The sequence below is a fragment of the Bos indicus genome, chromosome 3, assembly GCF_029378745.1.
Source record: "Bos indicus isolate NIAB-ARS_2022 breed Sahiwal x Tharparkar chromosome 3, NIAB-ARS_B.indTharparkar_mat_pri_1.0, whole genome shotgun sequence".
Taxonomy (NCBI): Eukaryota; Metazoa; Chordata; class Mammalia; order Artiodactyla; family Bovidae; genus Bos; species Bos indicus.
Window position 1 is genome coordinate 112,681,513 of NC_091762.1, and position 19,785 is coordinate 112,701,297.

The window sequence follows — 19,785 nt, forward strand, 5'->3', positions numbered from 1 at the left end:
CAGGGACCCGTGATTGAAGGAAGCTTCCAGAACCGTCGGTGTAATAGAGTGGGTGCATAGGGTGCCTTGTGCAGCCCTGGACAATGGAAGGTGCAGCCCTTCCGTTGTCCAGCGTTAGGAGCTTCCGTGGACGTTTGTTGACCGAAACGGGGAAAAATAAAGGGAAACAGGCATGTTTTTCATCCTCAGGAAACTTACGGCCTAATTAAGGCGTTAACAGATATGAAAACACTCCTGGAGTCCAAGACACGCTTTGAGTCGGATCCTGCAGAGTCCAGAGGTGTTGAAGGAGAGGTGGGGGACCCTTCCAACCCAGTGACCCTGGTGGGCACTGCAAGGCAGGAGTTGTTTGAGTCGTTTTTCAGTAACTAAAGCCAAAAGCATTTAGCATTTGGTAGATTAACAAGTGTCTTTTGGTCCTGGCCATGGCCATCCCTCACCAGCGTCTTGCATTTGACCCCACAGGTATGACGCTGGAAGGGATGGCTTCATTGACCTGATGGAGCTGAAGCTGATGATGGAGAAGCTGGGGGCCCCCCAGACCCACCTGGGCCTGAAGAGCATGATCAAGGAGGTGGACGAGGACTTTGATGGCAAACTCAGCTTCCGTGAGGTACCTGCGTCCTGCTGGCCCTGAGCCCCTGGAGGGGGAGGGTCCCTGAGAGGACCCGCTGATTTACCATCCCCTGGACTACACAATGGCTTGGGCCCATCTAGAGAGCTGCTTGGATATTTAACCTGCAGTTCTGCTTTTTAACATATCTTTAAGGAGCTAGTGAACCACAGTGCTAGCATGAGAAAACACTCAGCAAGCAGTTTGAAAGTCACTTTGGGTAGGATAGCCTCCTTTGGGTAAAATGGTAAGTATTGAGACATCTGGAAGGATGGTCACCAAAACATTCATAGTGAATATTTGTGGGTGCAAAGTTTTGGTGGTTTTTAGTTTCACACTTTAAAAATATATTTAAACTGTTAATTTTTATCTTGCTGTTGTTTAGTCGCTAAGTCCTATCCGACTCTTTGCAAACCTGTGGATATAGCCCGCCAGGTTCCTCTGTCCATGGGATTTCCCAGGCAAGAATGCTGGAGTGAGTTGCCACTTCCTTCTCCAGGGGATCTTCCTGACCCAGGGATCATACCCTAATTTCCTGCTTGGCAGATGGATTCTTTACCACTGAACTACCTGGAAAGCCCATTAATTTTTAAAATAAGCATTTTAAAACAAAGGGTCTTACTTTCTGCACCTGAACCTTCTCCTCCAAACAAGTCCAGGATAGGTTTTTGGTCTTTGGACCCCTGGAATTGTGGGTAAAATTGTGTACATACAGATATATTCCTGGAAGAGTGCACATAGATTCACCTGATTTCCCAATGGGTGAAAACCTCAACCATTTTCACTTTGGGGAATAAATCTCAAGGCCACTGGGTTTCTTCCACGGCAAGAATGCAGCTCCACAAGGAAAGGAATTGCATGTCTTGTGTGTTTGAGTTTTATCGAAAGGTTTTTAGATATATCCATGACTGAGCGACTGAACTAACTAACTAACTAATGACCTGGTATTAGAATAACTTTGGCAAGACCATCTGGGCTGAAGTTTGGACATTAGCCCAGCTGCTGTGGTCTCGTTTTCAGTCGTGTCTCTTTTGGGACCCTCGGAAGCTGAAAGAAGAGAAGACAGTCCTTGTCTTCTGGTGTTTAACCTTTATTATTCCAGAAACAGTGGAGTGCTGGCATCCTGGTTTCTGAGGGTGAGAACTTTGGCCAAATACTGGTCTTCTGTCCAGGCTAGATAGGGCCTTTGGATGCTCTTCCTGGTTGTGGGGGCGGGGGGGTGGAGGCGGTTCTCTCTGAAGCTGAGTTTGCAGCCATGAGTCCCTTCCCCAGCTGACCGCGCCTCTCACTGCTCACAGATCAACTTCAGAATCCCCCATCTCTTCCTTTCCTCAACTGGCTGATGTGGAGGAGATCATGGAAAACCTGTGCTGGGTGTAACCCTCAGGGTAATCTGCTGCCAGACTTCTCATTTCAGAGCTAAGGAGCTAGAAGACCGAAAAAGTCAGCACTTGCCTGAAATCAGATCCCGGCTCAGGGCTGGGCCTAGGAGACAGCCTGCCACCATCATTTACCACGTTCAACTTTGCAGCTGTCTCTCTGGTTCCCTAGCCTCTCATTTGTATTACTACAAATTAGTAATAATAATAATATCAATCCTCTGTATTATTCATGCATCATGCTAGGCATTAGCTCTTTCTTTCCAATGTCTCAAGAAGTAAAGAATCAGCCTGAAATGCAGACGACGTGGGTTCGATCCCTGGGTTGGGAAGATACCCTGGAGGAGGAAATGGCAACCCACTCCAGGATTCTTGCCTGGGGAATCCCATGGACAGAGGAGCCCGGCAGGGTACAGTTCATGGGGTCACAAAGAGCCGGACATGACTGAGCACACATAACAATGACAACAAGAATCTGGGTACCCCTAGGATATAGAAAGTAAAGGATTTTGCCTTGGTGAAGCTTTGGAGGCACTGCTGGGGAAAGAACTTCTGTGGCAAAGTTTTAACCTCAGGGGAATGGAAATCAAGGGTGCTTAGACGTCTGTGCAAGTCACCAACTGAAAATCCCTCCCCTCTGTTTGACCCAGGAGCCTTGCGCATGCACCCCTCTCTGTTTCCAAGATGCTCAGTTTTGGTTAGCTGCTGGTTTGGCCATTTTGATCTGAGGCTTGGACATTTCCAGAGGGTTTCGTTGTGGGTACTCAACCCACCTACAGGTCTTCAGGGGTGTTCACGTTCAGTCCTTTGTCAATTCAGAGCCCCACTGTGGCCCCATCTCTAGGAGCTGTGCCCAGAGGTACAGATTTGGAAGTGTGGATGCGTTTGCAAAACAGTACTCCACAGCCCATCCTCCTGCTCTTGGGATTTCACTCTGCTGGTGTCCACCCATATTGTAAGCCACCAGTGGGCTGATGCTGAGTTTGTGTAATGAAAAGAGGTGTACATCCCAGCCTCCATCTGCCACACAGAGCTGCATAACTGGAACACATTATTTCTGAGCCTCAGTTTTTATGTCCTTAAAATAGGGCTGTTAAAAGCCTTTGCTCGGGACTGTTTTGAGGACAAAGTTCTCTTTCTATGCCTCTATCAGTTAGAATGCTTGACTGCTAGTGATGGAAAGAGAATGCTAACTAATTTAAACAAGGAAAGAGCAAGTGACTCTTGGTTCACATACCTAGGAGATGAAGTGAAAGTGTTTTAGACACAAGTAATCAGTCATTTTCTCTTGCTGTACCTTGACTGTGCTTTTGTCTACATCCTTTCTTTCCAAATAGGCTGTTGTCCCTGGTGCCTGCCATGATGGTTGCTGGCAGCTCCAGGCTACATTGCCCCAGGGGATGGAGGGCTACTTCATCCCAGAATCCATAGCAGTCTCAGAAGAAGGCTTCTGATTGGCCCTCATAGGGGTACATGCCCACCTCCTGGACCAATCATTGCATCCAGGATACTATGATTGGTTAGATCCAGGTCATGTGCCACAGGGCATCATAAAACAGCTCCACCACCATCATCACATGTGGCAGGAGCTGCCAGCTAGATAAAATGTCTCATTTCTATAGTGCCTTCCTGACCTGACACTTAGTGGGTGCTTGGTGAGTTTATATTCCCTTTCTTTCTTTTTTTTTTTTTGATTAACTTGACTGAAGTGAGTTACATCTAAAGAAAAGCCCTTTGATACAGAAAATATGTCTCTATTAAGCACCAGTTTGCTACTTTCCCCCAACGTTCAAGGGAATTGATCTTTCTTTTAAACCATTTCTTTTCCAATTATGAAAATAATATGTGCACATTTGGGGTATTTAACAAAATGGCACACGTGGAGCCTTTAAAAACGATGATCTAGCACAGTGTTTGATGACCAGAAGACAAATGTCGACAGTGTGAGAAGCAGGAACAAAAGCATATTTCCAAACTGTATGTAAAAGGTAATTGTCTGCATTTATAGTTTGTGTACATGTACAGACATGTGGAAGAAGTCACAGGATGCACTGGAGTTAGCAGTTCTGTCTCCGTAGCTCTAGGGATCTAGAATCGGATTCCAGGCACTACCCACCTCAGTCTCCTTTGGAGGCAGACAGAGAGGCCTTAATATCTTCCTCCCTTTTTCTTAAAAGTCCTTACTAATTCCATTACATCTGTCTCAAAGCAGAATTGCTCCAAGACCAGACATGTGGTGGTTTCGTACAAAGGCTGGATAAGGGGTTTACTACATTACCTGTCAGTCCTGGGGACTGGGGGGCTTCCCAGGTGGTTCAGTGGTAAAGAATCCACCTGCCAGTGCAGGAGACCCAGGAAGGAAGAGTCCCCTGGAGGAGGAAATGGCAACCCACTCCGGTATTCTTGCTGGGAAAATCCCATGGACTGGGGAGCCTGGCAGGTTACAGTCCACAGGGTCTCAAAGAGTCAGGCACAAGTGAGCACGCACACGCATGCACGCATAAGCACACGCTGGAAACTGTAGGTCTTCTTTTCTCCTCCCACCCTACCCTCCCTGAGAGGGTCCCTGGCAGCCCTGGCTGTCCTGGGTTGCACCCCTGTCTGTTTATGGTTGATTGGACTGTGGGTGGACCTGTGGCCAGATTAGGTCAATTGGATTCTGTATCTGGGAATTTGGGCCTGGTATTTGGCACACTGGCTCTGCAGGTGGCTGTTCCTGCAAGGTAATTCAGTGTGGAGTGGCCATTCTCTACCATGTGGTCCAGACACAAGAGCTTGAGAGAGAATGTGGCCTCCAGTCTTGAACACATTGGCTCTCCCCATTCCAATCTTCATCCAGACCACTGTATTTTGCCCTTGGCTTTTGAGATATCCTATTTGTATAATGAATACTTCCTTTTTGCTTAAGCCAACAAGTGTGTTTCTGTCACTCGCCACCTAAAAGCTCTAACTAATGTGGGCAAGTGTTTGTATCAGCAGTCAGAGCCACAGAATTTAAAATTCCCTTAAATTCATCACAAGCATTTGCTAGCTCATGTCTGAAACTGCTTTTTAGCTTTGTGAGTTCTCTGTTTCTTTGTTTTCTGCTTCTCCTTCCCTCCCCCCTCTTTGCTCAGAGTCACAGCTAGGACACTTTCCAATTCTCTACAACATACCAGTCTTTGTGGACTATAAATAGGAAGACAAACAAGGCTGGGCAGTTGGAGAAATTGTCATTCAGGGGTTGGTGATTGTGATACATTAAATGGGAAAGTCTGGCATGTTCTATGGAAGGCTGGAGAGTTTCGAGTTGAGCTGAATCTTTTTTCTTTAACTGGCTGGGGCAGGGAGACCCCCTAAGTTATGACAGAGCTGCTGGTGGTTACCTGTGCGCTGGCAGAGTTGAGAGTGAGCACTCGTGGGCGGGATCCACTCGGGAAAGGACTGTTGAGGATTACTTTAAGCCCTTTTGTTGGTGGTGGTGTTTAGTCACTCAGTCGTGTCTGACTCTTTGCGATCCCATGGACTTTAGCCCACCAAGCTCCTCTGTCCATGGGACTTTTCAAGCAAGAATATTGGAGTGGGTTGCCATTTCTTCCTCCAGAGGATCTTCGCAAACCCTTCTGTAAACACCTACATTGTCATCTCTGCTGCAGAGTAAGAAAAATGAATTTTAGACAAGAGACTCCCCTGCCCCAGGTCACTAGGATTGGTGCTAGGCTGGGGGCGGTGCTCTGTCTTTCCTAAGCTCCGGAGGGGCAACCTGTTTTGTGTCCTCCTTAAGAAGAATTGGGGAGGAGGGTGGCTTCTGCTAAGTGCTTTAAGGACACATAGGGGACCGAGGGATGGTTGGGTATTTTAGTCTTTCCCTCTGTCTGAGGCTCACGTGTGCAGGGCTCTTCAGTCTCTTCTATGAGAGCCCGCTCACCACCATCCCCCAGCCCCCTTGTCCCCCATCCTTTTCCTGGGGGAACCTCTCCTCGTTCAACAGGCTTGAGCTCCAAGTCTTCTTTGGGGCCAGTGTTCTGGCTGTGAGAGTCTGCCGCAAACTGAGTCTTTGCCGGCCTCTAGTGAGAGAGTTTGAAGCTGCAGGCGGGTGACCGTGGCATTTCTGTCGAGCCAAGCTGACCCCGGTGACGGCCTCCTCCGTGAAGCTGAAAGTCCTGCAACATGTTGCTTCACCAGTTGCTTTGTTTTTGGCGAAGTCCACAGCGGAGTTAGGACCCTCGAAGCAAGAATGACAAAGAAGGACTTGTTGGCAAGGCGTTTTGGGGGTGGTTATGATGGGAGCTCGGACTTTCACTTAATGAAACACGCTTCCCTCTAGGCATTAAGAGACACTCAAGCTGGAATTTGGAAAAAGTGCATTGAGCTTGTCTTACCTCCCACTCTGCTTTAGAAAATGTTCTTTCCTCTTGGGGAAGACAATCTTTAGAGGAAAATTGAAATTTCCCTTTAGGCATACATATTTTGTGTGTGTGTGTGTGTGCTCAGATGCTAAGTCATGTCTGACTCTTTGCAACCCCATGGACTGTAGCCCACCAGGCTCCTCTGTCTGTGGATTCCTCCAGGCAAGAATACTGGAGTGGGTTACCATTTCCTCCTCCAGGGCATCTTTCCCAATCCAGGGATCGAGCCCACGTCTCCTGCCTTGGGAGGGGGTTCCTTACCACTGAGCCACCTGAGAAGATCTATTCTTCTTAGATGGATAAATTATGCAAGTGGTATAGAAGCTGTTTGACAAATTCACAAACAATTTTAAAGAAGAGAAGTAAAAAAGCCATAAAACTGCCTTGGGGGTGATGGAAGGACATGCAAGGGGTGAGATAGAGCAAGCACTGCTCTTTCAGGTTGACTTATTTGTTTATTTAAAAATGTATCCTCCAGAGTATTGTATGTATTGTATTCTCTTAGTACAGACTGACTTGAAAGACAAATTCATTCAGGTAACATTTTGATCTTCAGGAAGATGATGGATTATTCAGTAAGTAGTGTGGGGATTACTAACTAACCATGTGGAAGAAAATAAGGTTAATGATCAACTTCACATGACAGATCAGAATAAATTTCAGAGATTAAATATTTACATGTTTTTTTTTAAAGAGTCCTAAAAGCTGTAGACAAAAACACAGGTTTTTGATTGTTTCTGTAACCTTGGTGGCAAGGAAGGATTTTCTAAGCATAACACTGATGAGAGAAAAGCAAAGATTGATAGCTTTTGAAAAACATTTCCACCATAAACAAAGCTGAAAGGCAAGTGACAGAGCTAAATTAGAAAACACTGAGGAAGGCAAATAGTTTAACGCCAAAATGGGACACAAATGGGAAATAGAAATGGTTTCTTAAAATTTCAGAAATATTAAGTTATTTAGTTTTAAAAGTAGTACCTACCAATCTACTGGACTGTTTCTTTCATGGCTGTTAAGTAGAATGTGGCCAATTTTTTGCTTTTATGCATATTGCTTCTTCTTAAACCATTTTATGTAATGTTTTTATGCGATATAACATTTATGTGCATGTTTTAAGGGATGGATTCCAAGCAGTGGAATTAATGATTAGAAGGGTGAAAACATTTTATTTTTGGTAAATATTTCCAAAACGCCCTCCAAAAATTTTGATTCAGGTTACACTCTCATCAACATGAGGGTGCCCCTTCCCCTACATCCCTGTGGGAAGATGGGCCTTTAAAAAAAAAAAAAAAAATTATGTATTTGTTCATTTATTGGCTGCAGTGCGTCTTCATTGCTGCACGTGGGTTTCTCTAATTGCAGCCAGCGGGGGCCCCTCTCTGTTGCTGTGCGCAGGCCTCTCATTGCCATGGCTTCTTTTGTTGCGAAACACGGGCTCTAGGGTGAGCAGGCTTCAGTAGTTGTAACCTCAGGGCTCTTAGAGCACAAATTCAGTACTTGTGGTACCTGGGCTTAGTTGTTCCTTGGCACGTGGCATCTTTCCAGACCAGGATCAAGCCAGTGTCCCTTGCATCGCAAGGCGGAGGCTCAACCACCGGACCACCAGGGAAGCCCCTTGTTTTGTTTTTTTGACTGTGTCTCGAGGCATATGGGAGAGGGCCATGGCACCCCACTCCAGTACTCTTGCCTGGAAAATCCCATGGATGGAGGAGCCTGGTAGGCTGCAGTACATGGGGTCGCTAAGAGTTGGACACGACTGAGCGACTTCACTTTTACTTTTCACTTCCTGCATTGGAGAAAGAAATGGCAACCCACTCCAGCGTTCTTGCCTGGAGAATCCCAGGGACAGGGAAGCCTGGTGGGCTGCCGTCTGTGGGGTCACACAGAGTCGGACACGACTGAAGTGACTTAGCACCAGCCGCAGGGAGGCATGTGGGATCTCAGTTTCCCCTACCAGGGATCAAAGCCACATCCCCTGCGGTGGAAGCACGGAGTCTTAACCACTGGACTTCCAGGGAATTTCCCCATGTTTTCAGTGTTGACAGTGTGATAAGGGAAAAAATAGCTTGTCATGTGGATACGTATACACCCTTTGTAATAGGCGTGGCTATAATGACTGTAGCTCGGGTCAGAGGGGCCTGTAAATCTCTCCGTGACGTTGACTTTGACCCTTACCAACCTCCCCCTGCAGTTCCTGCTTATATTCCACAAGGCCGCCGCGGGAGAACTGCAGGAGGACAGCGGGCTGATGGCACTGGCGAAGCTTTCTGAGATCGATGTTGCCCTGGAGGGCGTCAAAGGTGCCAAGGACTTCTTTGAAGCCAAGGTAGGTGCCTCCTTTCTGCGCGGCACAGTCCCTGTGTCCCTGCTCCCTGCCCAGCGAGCTCCCAGCCAGCAACCAGCTCATCAGGACGAGGGAAACGGCGCTCGCTTGAGCACGTGAGATGGTAGGGAAAGGAGAGTGTGTGTCTGTGTGCCATCTGAAAATTAAAAACAAAATGGGAAAATGGCCAAATGGCAAATGCTTTGGATCCTGGTTTCAGATTTTTTTTCTTTTTAAAATTTTTGACTGTGCTGGGTCTCCATCACTTCTCGGGCTTTTCTCTAGTTGTGGTGTGCAGGTTCTCGCTGCGGTGGCTTCTCTTGTGAGGAGCACGGGCTCTAGGCACTTGGGTTTTAGGAGCTGCAGCATGTGGGCTCACTAGTTGTGGCTCCCAGGTTTTCTAAAGCACAGGCTCAATAGTTGTGGTGCATGAGCTTAATTGCTCGGTAGCATGTGGAATCTTCCCAGACCAGGGATCGAACCCATGTCTCCTGCATCGACAGGCGGATTCTTTACCACTGAGCCATCAGGGAGGCTCCTGATATCAGATTCAAACAGGCTTGCTGGTGCAATGATCCCAAACGACTCTGGAGTCAGACTTTCCTAGAGAATTCCTCTCTACCCCAAACCACATGAGTTACTTGAAGGGCTACCTCTGTGTTTGCATCTTAGACACCTGTGTGTAAACAAGGACAAACGGGGCCCGAGAAGGCTGCCCTGTTGGCTTGCCCTGGATCAGAATTGTTATGTGCAGTGTTGACGATGCCAGGGAGCCGGGAAGGATTCTGCAGCATGTGGTCTTGGAGCCTTCTGGATGCTTCTGCTCATTCACGAGTTCATACGGTCATTGAACGTTTCTGGAGATTTTGTCTCAGTCTGGGTGCTGTCGTTTCCCTCCCCCCAGAGCACACTGGCAGAAAGATCAGGAAAACACTCCAAATGTCCCCCTGCAATTGCGGGTGGGGGGTGGGGTGGGGTGGGGGTGGGGCTGGGGAGACGGGTGGGGGGGTGCAGTGGATAAGACCACCTGGTTCACATTCTGCCTCCTCTACTTACCTGCCACCCGTCGGTGCCTCAGTTTCCTCATCTGTACCATGGAGTTGATAATGAGATCACCACGAGGATGACATGCTTTCTTTCGTCTGAAGCGTTTAGCAAGTGCCTGGCTCACGGAGCGCACCCCGCACGTGATGTGAGCTGCTGGGACTCCTGGCAGCTCCAGCCAGGAGCAGCCCCTTGTGCTGGTTGTTTAATCTTCCTGATCCAGGGACTGAACGCACATCTCCTGCCCTGGCACGCAGATTGTTTACCACTGAGCCACCACGGAAGCCCCCCCTCCTGCCTTATCCCAGGAGTTTCTTTGCCCAGAAACAGAGAGTCCTGGGTGACACAGCCCAGCCTGTTCAGGCCTCAAAGCAGCGTGTGCTCTCCACAGCTCAGTGATGCTTCGTGGAGACAGGAGTCCAGCATCTTTCTGCCAGGCAGACCCTTATCCATCGCGCCACCAGCGAAGTCCCTGCCTCGAGGATTTTATCCTTCAGAGACCCTCGTGCCAATGCACATAGATGTATAGACAAAGCTTTTCATACAGTGAGGTTGGTAATAGAGGAGAACTGAACGTAACGGAAATGTCTGTGACCCAGGAATCGAGTCCGCTGTGGTTCACGCACACATTTGCATATGCTACAGCCCTTGAAGAATGAGATACAGCTGCGTTTACATTTGCTTATTGTTCAGTTGCTCAGTCATGTCCGACTCTTTGCGACCCCATGGACTGCAGCACACCAGGCCTCCCTGTCTGTCACCAGCTCCCGGAGTTGGCTCAAACTCATATCCATTGAGTCGGTGATGCCATCCAACCATCTTGTCCTCTGTCATCTCCTTATATGTGGACAGATGTCCAAAATGAATTAGGCAAAACAGTGTGCTTGAAAGCCAATTTTGTGAAATAGTAAATACAACCTGGACAGTTTTATACCAAAGTATTAGTAATAGTGATGTCAGAGGGACTGACTTTTTAAAATAATTTTGTGAGGCTTTATAATGTGTGTGCATTATTTTTACAACCAGGAGAAAAGATGAAAAGAATAACAATAAATTTTTTTGAACTTGTTCTGTTTATACGTCTGCCTCCTCACCCACAGACTCAAAGGCAGAGTAGGTGTGTTACCTGTGTAATTACAGTGCCTGGCTAATAATGGCCCTCAAGAAGTGTTGGCATGAATGACAAATGGAGGAAATCATAGCCCGAATTTGGGAGAAGGCCATAAAGGAGCTGACATTCGCGACAGATGTTAAGAGATGAATGGGGATTCACCTTGTAATCAGGGAGGAGAAGGCGTTCCTGCCGTGGGAACTGTGAGAGCAAAGGCTCTGAGGCATGGGGTGGGGAGGGGCAGGGAGGGCTTGGAGGCTGGCCCCTGTCTGTACTGGACGCAGCTGGACAGGAAGCTCTAAGTTCCCCTGAGGGTCAGGCTTTCCCCAGCCTGTGGATCACCAGAATTATCTGCTGACCGGCTTCCCAGGCCTCACCCAGCTCTCCCTGGGCTCTGCGGGAGGATTCAGTGCGTGGCCAGTCTTGGACAGCAGGGCCTTGCTCTGATCAGCCTTGGGTACAACGGGGACACGCTTGCCTGGGGAGAGACTGGACTTAGGGAGGCTCCGTAGACGCCTGGAGAAGAACTGTAGGTCCAACGAGGAGTGTGACAGTGGGCTGGGGAGGAGGTGGGATGAATCCCAACCCCCCTAGAGCTCTCAGTGTTGGGACTTCCCTGGTGGGCCTGTGGTTAAGACTCGGTTAAGTCCGAGGTGACTTCAGGCAAGGGAAAGACCTGCCCCTTTATCTGAAGGGCACACTGTTGTTTGGTACTAGTTTCTGCTCAGTCCTATTGGACAGAACTTGGCCACACCCCATTAAATGGGAGGCTAGAGAATGCCTTTGTTTTCTTTCCTGGGGATCCATGTGCCCAGCTGCAATTCTGATGCTAAGGAAGACAGGCATACTAGATACTGTAGTCATGGAATAATCTCTTCCATGCTTGTCCATTCCTGAACTGACTCCTGGCAAGGGCTGGAATATTGTTACTCTGATTGGCTTCTCTCCTTGAGCCCAGGGGTGAGGCCAGTCTCCCCTAGGCCCTTGGGCCATGTGCTAGGGAAGCATCATAGACAGAAAGGGAGGGAGGATGGATGTTTCATGGACAACTAGCCACACAGACCACAGGCGCTATCTTCACGGGATACAAACTGACACCTGAGAACTAGCGGGAATTGACCAAGGGCAGAACGTCATGGTGACTAGAGTGGGAAAGGAAATAATCAGAGATACAAGGAAACTCTGGAGAAATGCTAATATGGAGGACAAGAGCGATTTGAAGAAGAGATTGAATCAGATGAGGTTGGGGCAGAGGTGTTGGGTCCAGCAAATGGGTCAGTGGAGAATTCTGAGAGATGAGGTTCACTATGGAGGGAGGGCAGATTGTAACAGGGTAAGGGGTGGGTGGCAGTTGGGGGGAAAGAGCCCTGATAGCTGACTTTCTTGTCGAAGGTTGGCAGAGGAGGCCTATACAAAGTGGGGATGGTAGCTTAGGATCAGGAAAGAAACTGTTTTTGTTTTTTTTAGCCTAGGGAAGATAGATGTCGGCATGTTTCTAGGTCACAAGGAAGTGATCCAGGGAGAAGAAAACGTAAAGAATGGAGTGACTGATGGACAAGTACCCAGAGATCATAGAATCAAGAGGAGAGGTGGACTTTTATAGTGGAGGAGAAGGACCCCAAGTAAAGTAATTGCACAGGTCCCCAACTTTCCTCTGACCTGGCCAGGAATGGGTAGGTGGGTGATTAGCAAACGTGAGTGTTGATGGTGACCCTCTGCTGACCGCTTCAGATTCAGGTCGTATCAAATCCTCATACAAGCTTTCTGCAGGTAGGTGTTATTATCCCACTTTGCAGATGAGGAGACTGATGCTTAGACAGTGGTTTGTTGATCGATATTTAACAACTGGCTCTCTGGACAAAGAGTGTGTGTGTGTGTATACACATACACACACACATATTTATATGGGCTTCCCTGATAGCTCAGTCGGTAAAGAATCCGCCTGCAATTCAGGAGACCTCAGTTCTATCCCTGGGTTGGGAATATCTGCTGGAGAAGGAATAGGCTACCCACTCCAGTATTCTTGGGCTTCCCTTGTGGCTCAGCTGGTAAAGAATCTGCCTGCAATGTGGGAGACCTGGGTTCACTCCCTGAGTTGGGAATCCCTGGAGAAGGGAACTTATATAAGTTCTTATATATAAGAAGGCATATATATGCCTAAGTTTATTATATATTTTGCTGATAAAAAGGATACATAGCATGCAATGTACAAATAATAAATATACACTATTTTTATTGTAGATTTCATATAGTCTATTTTTTTTAAGTGGTGATGGTTTAGCTGCTAAGTCATGTCCTATTCTTGCGACCCCATGGACTGGGAACCTACAAGGCTTCTCTGTCCATGGGATTCTCCAGCCAAGAATACTGGAGTGGGTTGCCATTTCCTTCTCCAGGGGATCTTCCCAACCCAGGAATCGAACCCAAGTCTCCTGTATTGCAGGCAGATTCTTCACCGACTGAGCTACAAGGGAAGCCAGAAGAGCAAAGTATTTTAAAAATACTTGTTTTTATTTATTGTGTTGTACCAGGTCTTCATTGTGGCATGCAAACTCTTAGTTGCAGAATGTGGAATCTAGTTCCCTGACCAGGGATTGAACTCCGAGCATTGGGAGCTCGGAGACTTAGTCACTGGGCTATCAGGGAAGCCCCCTTATAGGCTATCTATTCTTAAAGAATAACTCCTTGATTTTTGCTGGACCCTTGTGTCTGTAGGCAGTCTACGATTGCAACTGACAAAGGAATGTAGTTCCAAGCTGCATGTTTTTAGTATTTTGTTTAATTTATAAGAAAAAAGTGAAAAGACATGTGTCAGAACTTCATTCATTCCTCAGTGACGTGAGCAACATCCTTGCTGAATTCAATAGTAGTTTTTAAATATTGAAAGAACAGCCTTTCCATTTTGGAGCCATTTATAATGTGAATGCTACAGACACTACACATGCTTACCTTTAATCTGCATTTTTGACATTTTACCATCACTTTCTTAAGAAAAGATTGTCTAGACAGTCACTGAAAGAATACTCAAACCCTTGTTTGTAGCATTGTTCTTCCAAGGTGTGAGTACCCCTCCTGGGATTGCTTTTAAAGCAACCCACAGGATGCCTTTGAACATAGAGTTGGGACAATTCATGGTACCAGGTCATCATACACGATTTCCACCTTAGAGATGTGACAGACGCAGATAACCTTGAGGACACAGATAGTAGCAAACGAAGCACAGTCACCAGAAAATGGTGACTTTTAAGTATGTGTTACCTTTGCTTGTAATATAATTTTATTGTGAAAGTATATAAATCTAATTTTTAACAGTGGCTATATTTAGCAACCAGCTCATAAAATTCCTGGAAATCAAACAACTGGCTTGCAAGCAGGTAGCAGCTAGTGCGCCTCTGGTCCCAGAGATGTTCAATGACGTGCCCAGGGTCTGCTTCCTGTCCACCCTGAGCACAGGGAAAAGGGGAGGGATGAAGCGGGTGGGAGAGGAGTCCAGAGTGGACAGCCCGCATTCCTCTGTGTTGTCTAAACGAGGGAGGAGAGGGGTGGCAGGGTCCCTGAGGACTGCAGCCATCCGGTTGACCACTGTGGGGATGCTGGGAGGAGGGTAGAGCCTCAGTGAAGGACCAGCCCAAACTGGAAATCCTCACCCCCAGTGGGTCCTGGTGAGGCTTCTAAGAAAAACACATTCTCAGCCTGCAAGCAGGAGCAGACAAAGTCCTTGGTCCAAGGGTGGGACTTGGTAGAGTTGAGGGGCAGAGGTGAAGCGTGTCCGGCAGAAGTGCAGGTCCTGGCAGTCGGAAGTTATGTGACAGTTGCTGTTGTGAAGATTGTTCAGGCATCTGTTCTGGGTTAGAAAGTTAATAAAGGCGAGGCCAGCACATTAGGAAATAGGAGCTTGAACCCAGGTTGTAGGATTCTACAACCATTAGGGATACTTGGGGGAGGGGCTGGGTAGATGACAGTAAACTCCAACTTGGACATCTTGCCAAGATCAAGAAAGAGCAGTCTCTGAGGACTCTGACATAGGGAGCCACGGGTTAGAACTGCTGGGTCAGAGCAGGGCCCCAAGGGCCTGAGAAATACCTGATGGGGGAGTTTGGAAAACATAATTTCCTTGACCCTATCCCTAGGGATTCGGATTCGGAAAGAGTAAAAACATAATACGTACTGCCTACTGATAACTTCATTGGTATCTTGTCTTCAGAAATGGACCCTTGTGAAGTACAGGGAGGATTTGAAAAGGATATTATAATTTTTCATTGAAATATGAGACTCAGCATTGGGCTACCATAGATGTGGTTTTCCCCGGTGGCACAGCAGTAAAGAATCTGCCTTCCAATGAAGGAGATTCGGATTCGATCCCTGGGTCAGGAAGATCCCCTGGAGAAAGAAATGGCAACTCACTCCAGTATTCTTGCCTGGGAAATTCAATGGATAGAAGAGCCTGGTGGGGCAACAGTCCGTGGGGTTGCAAAGAATTGGACATGACTTAGCAACTAAACAACCACAGCCAGGGATGTAATGAAATGAAAATCAGAATGGACTAAATAAAAAGCGTTGTAGGGAATGGTAAATCTTAGCTGCAGCACTGCAGAGAAGTGAATGAGTGGACCAGGGGATAGACTGATGAGACAGCGAGACAAGGAAGCTAGTGACAGAGAAATCAAGCAGATGATGCCCATAGGTAGAGATAATGAGAGATGATGATGCATCAATTCAAAACCATTGGAAGCTCCATAAAGAAACTCATAGATACAGAAAACAGATTTGGTAACCAGAGGGGAAGGAAGTTGGGGGACAGATGGGAAAAATGGATGGAGAGAGTCAACTACAGGGTGATGGATGGTAATGAGACACATGGTGGTGATCACTTTGTAGGGTATTCAGAGGTGGAACTGTAATGCTGTATACCTGAAACTTACATAAAAGGCTATATCACATTCATTCTCTAAAGCCATTATGAATCTGATTACAAAATCTGATGAAAATAACACCAAACAATTTATATATCCATCTAATAAGTATCACTGTAAGAATCCTAAAACATTAAGAAATGGAATACAATTAAAATATTTGAAATTTATGTTAAGATGGCAGGGATAATTTTGTAAATATATTCATATCATAGGTAGGTTAAATTAGAAAAATGTGACCATTGCAAGTAGATGTCTCAAAGACATTTGGTGAAGTTTAATACACATTCATAATCACACATTTGAAAATAAGAAAATATGCTTCCTCGACCTAAGAAAAAACTTACTTTCTTTATAAATATTAAGGCATTCTATAAGGCAGTGATATCAACTAATGTAGCACAGGCGCAGGAGTAAACAAGCCAGTTAGTGGGATGGGGCAGAAAATAATAAAAGCAGGTCTCCTTCATGTGGGAACTGAGTATATGGAAAAGATAATTTTCAAATCAGCGGGGAAATAATGGACTCTTCAGTAACAGGTGTGGAGACAATTGGCTATCCACTTAGGAAAATGAAGTAAAGCCCTCCATTAGGCTCCCTCACTAAAATAAATTGCAGGGGCCTTAAAGAGCCAAGTGGGAAAATGAAAACATAAAAGTATGAGAAGAAATTACAGGAAAATGGGTTTAGAACCTGGGTGGAATAGAAGAACTTCTTAAACATGATATGGAATACAAACTTGGAAAGGAAATAAGTGAACTTTTTGATGACATCAAAATTTAAATGTTTATATGACCCAAGATACTTTGAAGTAAAAAGACAAAAGACTGGAGGAAATTAACTGAGAAATATATACCTAAATTATGTAAAGAATTGCAAATTAAAGGAAAAATAAACACTAGCTGAATAGAAAAATGGGCAAAGAATATAAATGGATAATTTATCAAGAAAAGAAAGAAAGTGAAGTCGCTCAGTCGTGTCTGACTCTTTGTGACCCCATGGACTATAGCCTACGAGGCTCCTCCATCCATGGAATTTTCCAGGCAAGAGTACTGGAGTGGGTTGCCATTTCCTTCTCCAGTTTATCGAAGAAGAAATAAAAGAAGGTGCCAATTTTTCTTCCACATCAGATTGGCAAACAGGAAAAAGGTTAATGATAAGTGTTGGTAAGGTTATGGGGAAATGAGCCTTGCATTTCCTGATGGTGGGGTGAAAATTGGAGCAGCTCTTTGGAGGGCGATCTAGCAGTTTTTATTAAAAATAGTGTACACCTAAAGATGGGGTTTCCCTGGTGGCTCAGGGGTAAAGAATCTGCCTGCCAATGCAGGAGATAGGTGTTTGATCCCTGGGTCAGGAAGATCCCCTGGAGAAGGAAATGGCAACCCATTCCAGTGTTCTTGGCTGGAAATCCCATGGACAAAGGAGCCTGGTGGGCTACAGTCCATGGAGTTACAAAGAGTCGGACACAACTTAGTGACCAAACGACACCTAGAAATATCCCTTTGCCGCAGGCAGATTGATGCAGTCCCAGTCAAAATGCCCACAGGGAGCTCATTTTGTTCTTGACTTCCCCTAGAACTAAAGAATGTCATTGTGAAATTAAAGGTGCAAAGTAAGTAGAAGAGGGCATGGATATGAACAGTATCCTGGGACTTCCTTGGTAGTCCAGTGGCGAACACTCCATGCTCCCAATGCAGGGGGCCCAGGTTTGAACCCAGGTCAGGGAACTAGATCCCACATGCTGCAGCTAAAGACCCAGTACAGCCAAATAAATAAATATATTAAAAAAAAAAGTATCCTGAAAAAGAAGCTAAAAAAAAAAAGAAAAAGAAGCTCAGGTGGAATAGGCAACCCCAGCAGATTGGAAGGAGCATCTGTAACACAGAAGCAAGTAAAATGATGATATCCTCGCTGTTAGAAAGCAAACATGGGAAGACCAAGGGCAGGGACCACTGGAGCAGGGTGTGGATCAGGGGTCCTGCCTCCAGCGGGGCTGGGGTCCCAGGCCCTGTGGCTGGAGAACACCGAGTTCTGTTTGGTGGGCTGCTCCCTCTCCAGGCGTCTCTTTCGTCTCTCACTCTGTTGACCTGCCCTGACTGTTTCTTTACAGGTCCAAGCCTTGTCCTGTGCCAGTAAGTTTGAAGCGGAGCTAAAAGCAGAGCAAGATGAGCGGAAGCGGGAGGAAGAGAAGAGGAAGGTCCGCCAAGCAGCCTTCCGGGAACTCAAGGCCGCTTTCAGTGCTTAGTGGGGCTGACCCTGACCTCTGACCACAGCTGTGCCTCACAGATGCTCCGGGGAGAGCTGGCCAGACACCCTCACCCCTGCTGACCCTTTGCCCCAGCCAACCTCCACACGCACCACAGTGCACACCCCTTGGCCTCGTGGGGTGGCAGGGGCAGCTCTCAGCCCCATTTGGGAACCCCTCCCAGAAGGTCCCGCTGCCCGCCTCAGGTCTCTCTCCTGCACCCTTCTCTGTAGCCAGAACGTGCCTCTACTTGGCAGCCTGTGCCTGTTCCTGTCTCTTTTCCCCTCCACATCAGAGAGTGGTCTGCTGTGTTAATTCGTGCAGATTCTTCTTTCCTTGGTGGTCCTCAGAGGAGAGAGTCGCGGGAGGCCAGTGATGTTAACAACATCCAATTCCTTGGGCCATCCTTTTCTGTGTCTCTCCTCTCTTTCTCATCCAGCTTCCTTGTTCTCGTTCTTCGCCTGATCCTGCCAGATGCTCCTGCATCTTCTGTCCTTTGGTGATGGTGAGGTTTAAGACAGGCCAGGCTGGACCACAGTCTGGTCCCTCTCCAACAGCGGGCCACAGCATGCTGCTGAGGTGACAGAAAAGAATGAAGAGATGGGAGATTCTGGTCTTCCCCATCACCTTTCTCTTATCCTTAGCATTTCCACTTAGGCCCCTCCCTTTTCCTTCCCCTTTGCACTTCTCAGCCTTTTCCCCCTTCTCCTAAATACTGTGCTGCTTAACCGTAAGAATGAGAGAATGATTATAAATAATTTTAATGAATAGAACAATTCTTATTAACTCTGACTCGATGCAAATTATATTACAGTAGACCCTTGCCATCACCGACTAACAAATCCAGAGTCTTTCAGAATCTGAAAAGCTATGACCATTTTCACCATCTAGCCAGTTTCCAACATCTGCTCTAAGGTGTTCAAAGTGAAGCTGTTCTTCAGCACAAATTTGTACATGTTATGAGTTCTTGGGATTGCTCCCAGATATCAGGGGTTTATTGTACATGATAAAATAATTTCTAACGTCATATTTATTTCTTCCCTTTTTTAACTGCTGTCTTTACAATGAATAAAACATCTGCATTTTTACCTTACAGCTATTCTTTTTAAATAAATGGTGCAAGTGGGCTTAGCCGTCACATCAGCGTGCTTCTTGTCTTCTTTGAATTGGAGGAGAGAGGAGGATGTTTTCTGTGCGGGCCGCTTCCAGCCCAGGCTCCTGTTTGACACTGAGTCCCTGAAGTAGAGTTACAAGTGGTCCCTGTGGGACTTGGCTGGTGGTTCAGAAGGAAAGAATCCTCCTGCCAAATGCAGGAGACATGGGTTCGATCCCTGATCCAGGAGGGAGCTAAGCTCCCTGGAGCATCTAAGCTCCTGCGCCACAACTACCGAGTGTATGCTTAGAGCCCAGGAGCCACAGCCCGAGAGTCTGTGCTCTGCAACAAGAGAAGCCACTGCAGCGAGAATCCCACGCACCCCAGCTAGAGAGGAGCTCCCCGCTCACTGCCACGAGAGAAAAGCCTGTGCGGCAACGAAGACCCAGCACAACCAAAAATAAATAAATTTAAAATCAATAAAGAAATTTTTTTTTTTTTTTTAAGTGAAGATTGGAAGTTTGGTTTTCCCTCCAGGGCATTCTGAGTAGGAAGGTTGTCTGTCCACTGCGCTTCCCTTTCCTATCATGAGGATTCTTTAAGCTGCAGATGAAATCTGTAGCTTAATTTCTCTTGCTTCCTAGACCTCCTGAAACTCTGATGAGGGCCAGTGACC

General features: G+C 46.7%; 1 protein-coding gene across 2 annotated transcripts in view; it reads left to right on the forward strand.

Moving 5' to 3' along the window:
• Window positions 1-19,154, forward strand: part of EFHD1 (EF-hand domain family member D1) — a 56,187-nt gene extending 37,033 nt beyond the window's left edge. For both annotated transcript variants that reach the window (XM_070786894.1, XM_019957918.2), the window contains exons 2-4: window positions 466-613; window positions 8,572-8,706; window positions 17,882-19,154. In XM_070786894.1, the coding sequence (XP_070642995.1) occupies window positions 466-613; window positions 8,572-8,706; window positions 17,882-18,016 (418 nt within the window). In that variant the 3' untranslated portion in view covers window positions 18,017-19,154. The remainder of the gene's footprint in view (window positions 1-465; window positions 614-8,571; window positions 8,707-17,881) is intronic.
• The last annotated feature ends 631 nt before the right edge of the window (window positions 19,155-19,785 follow it).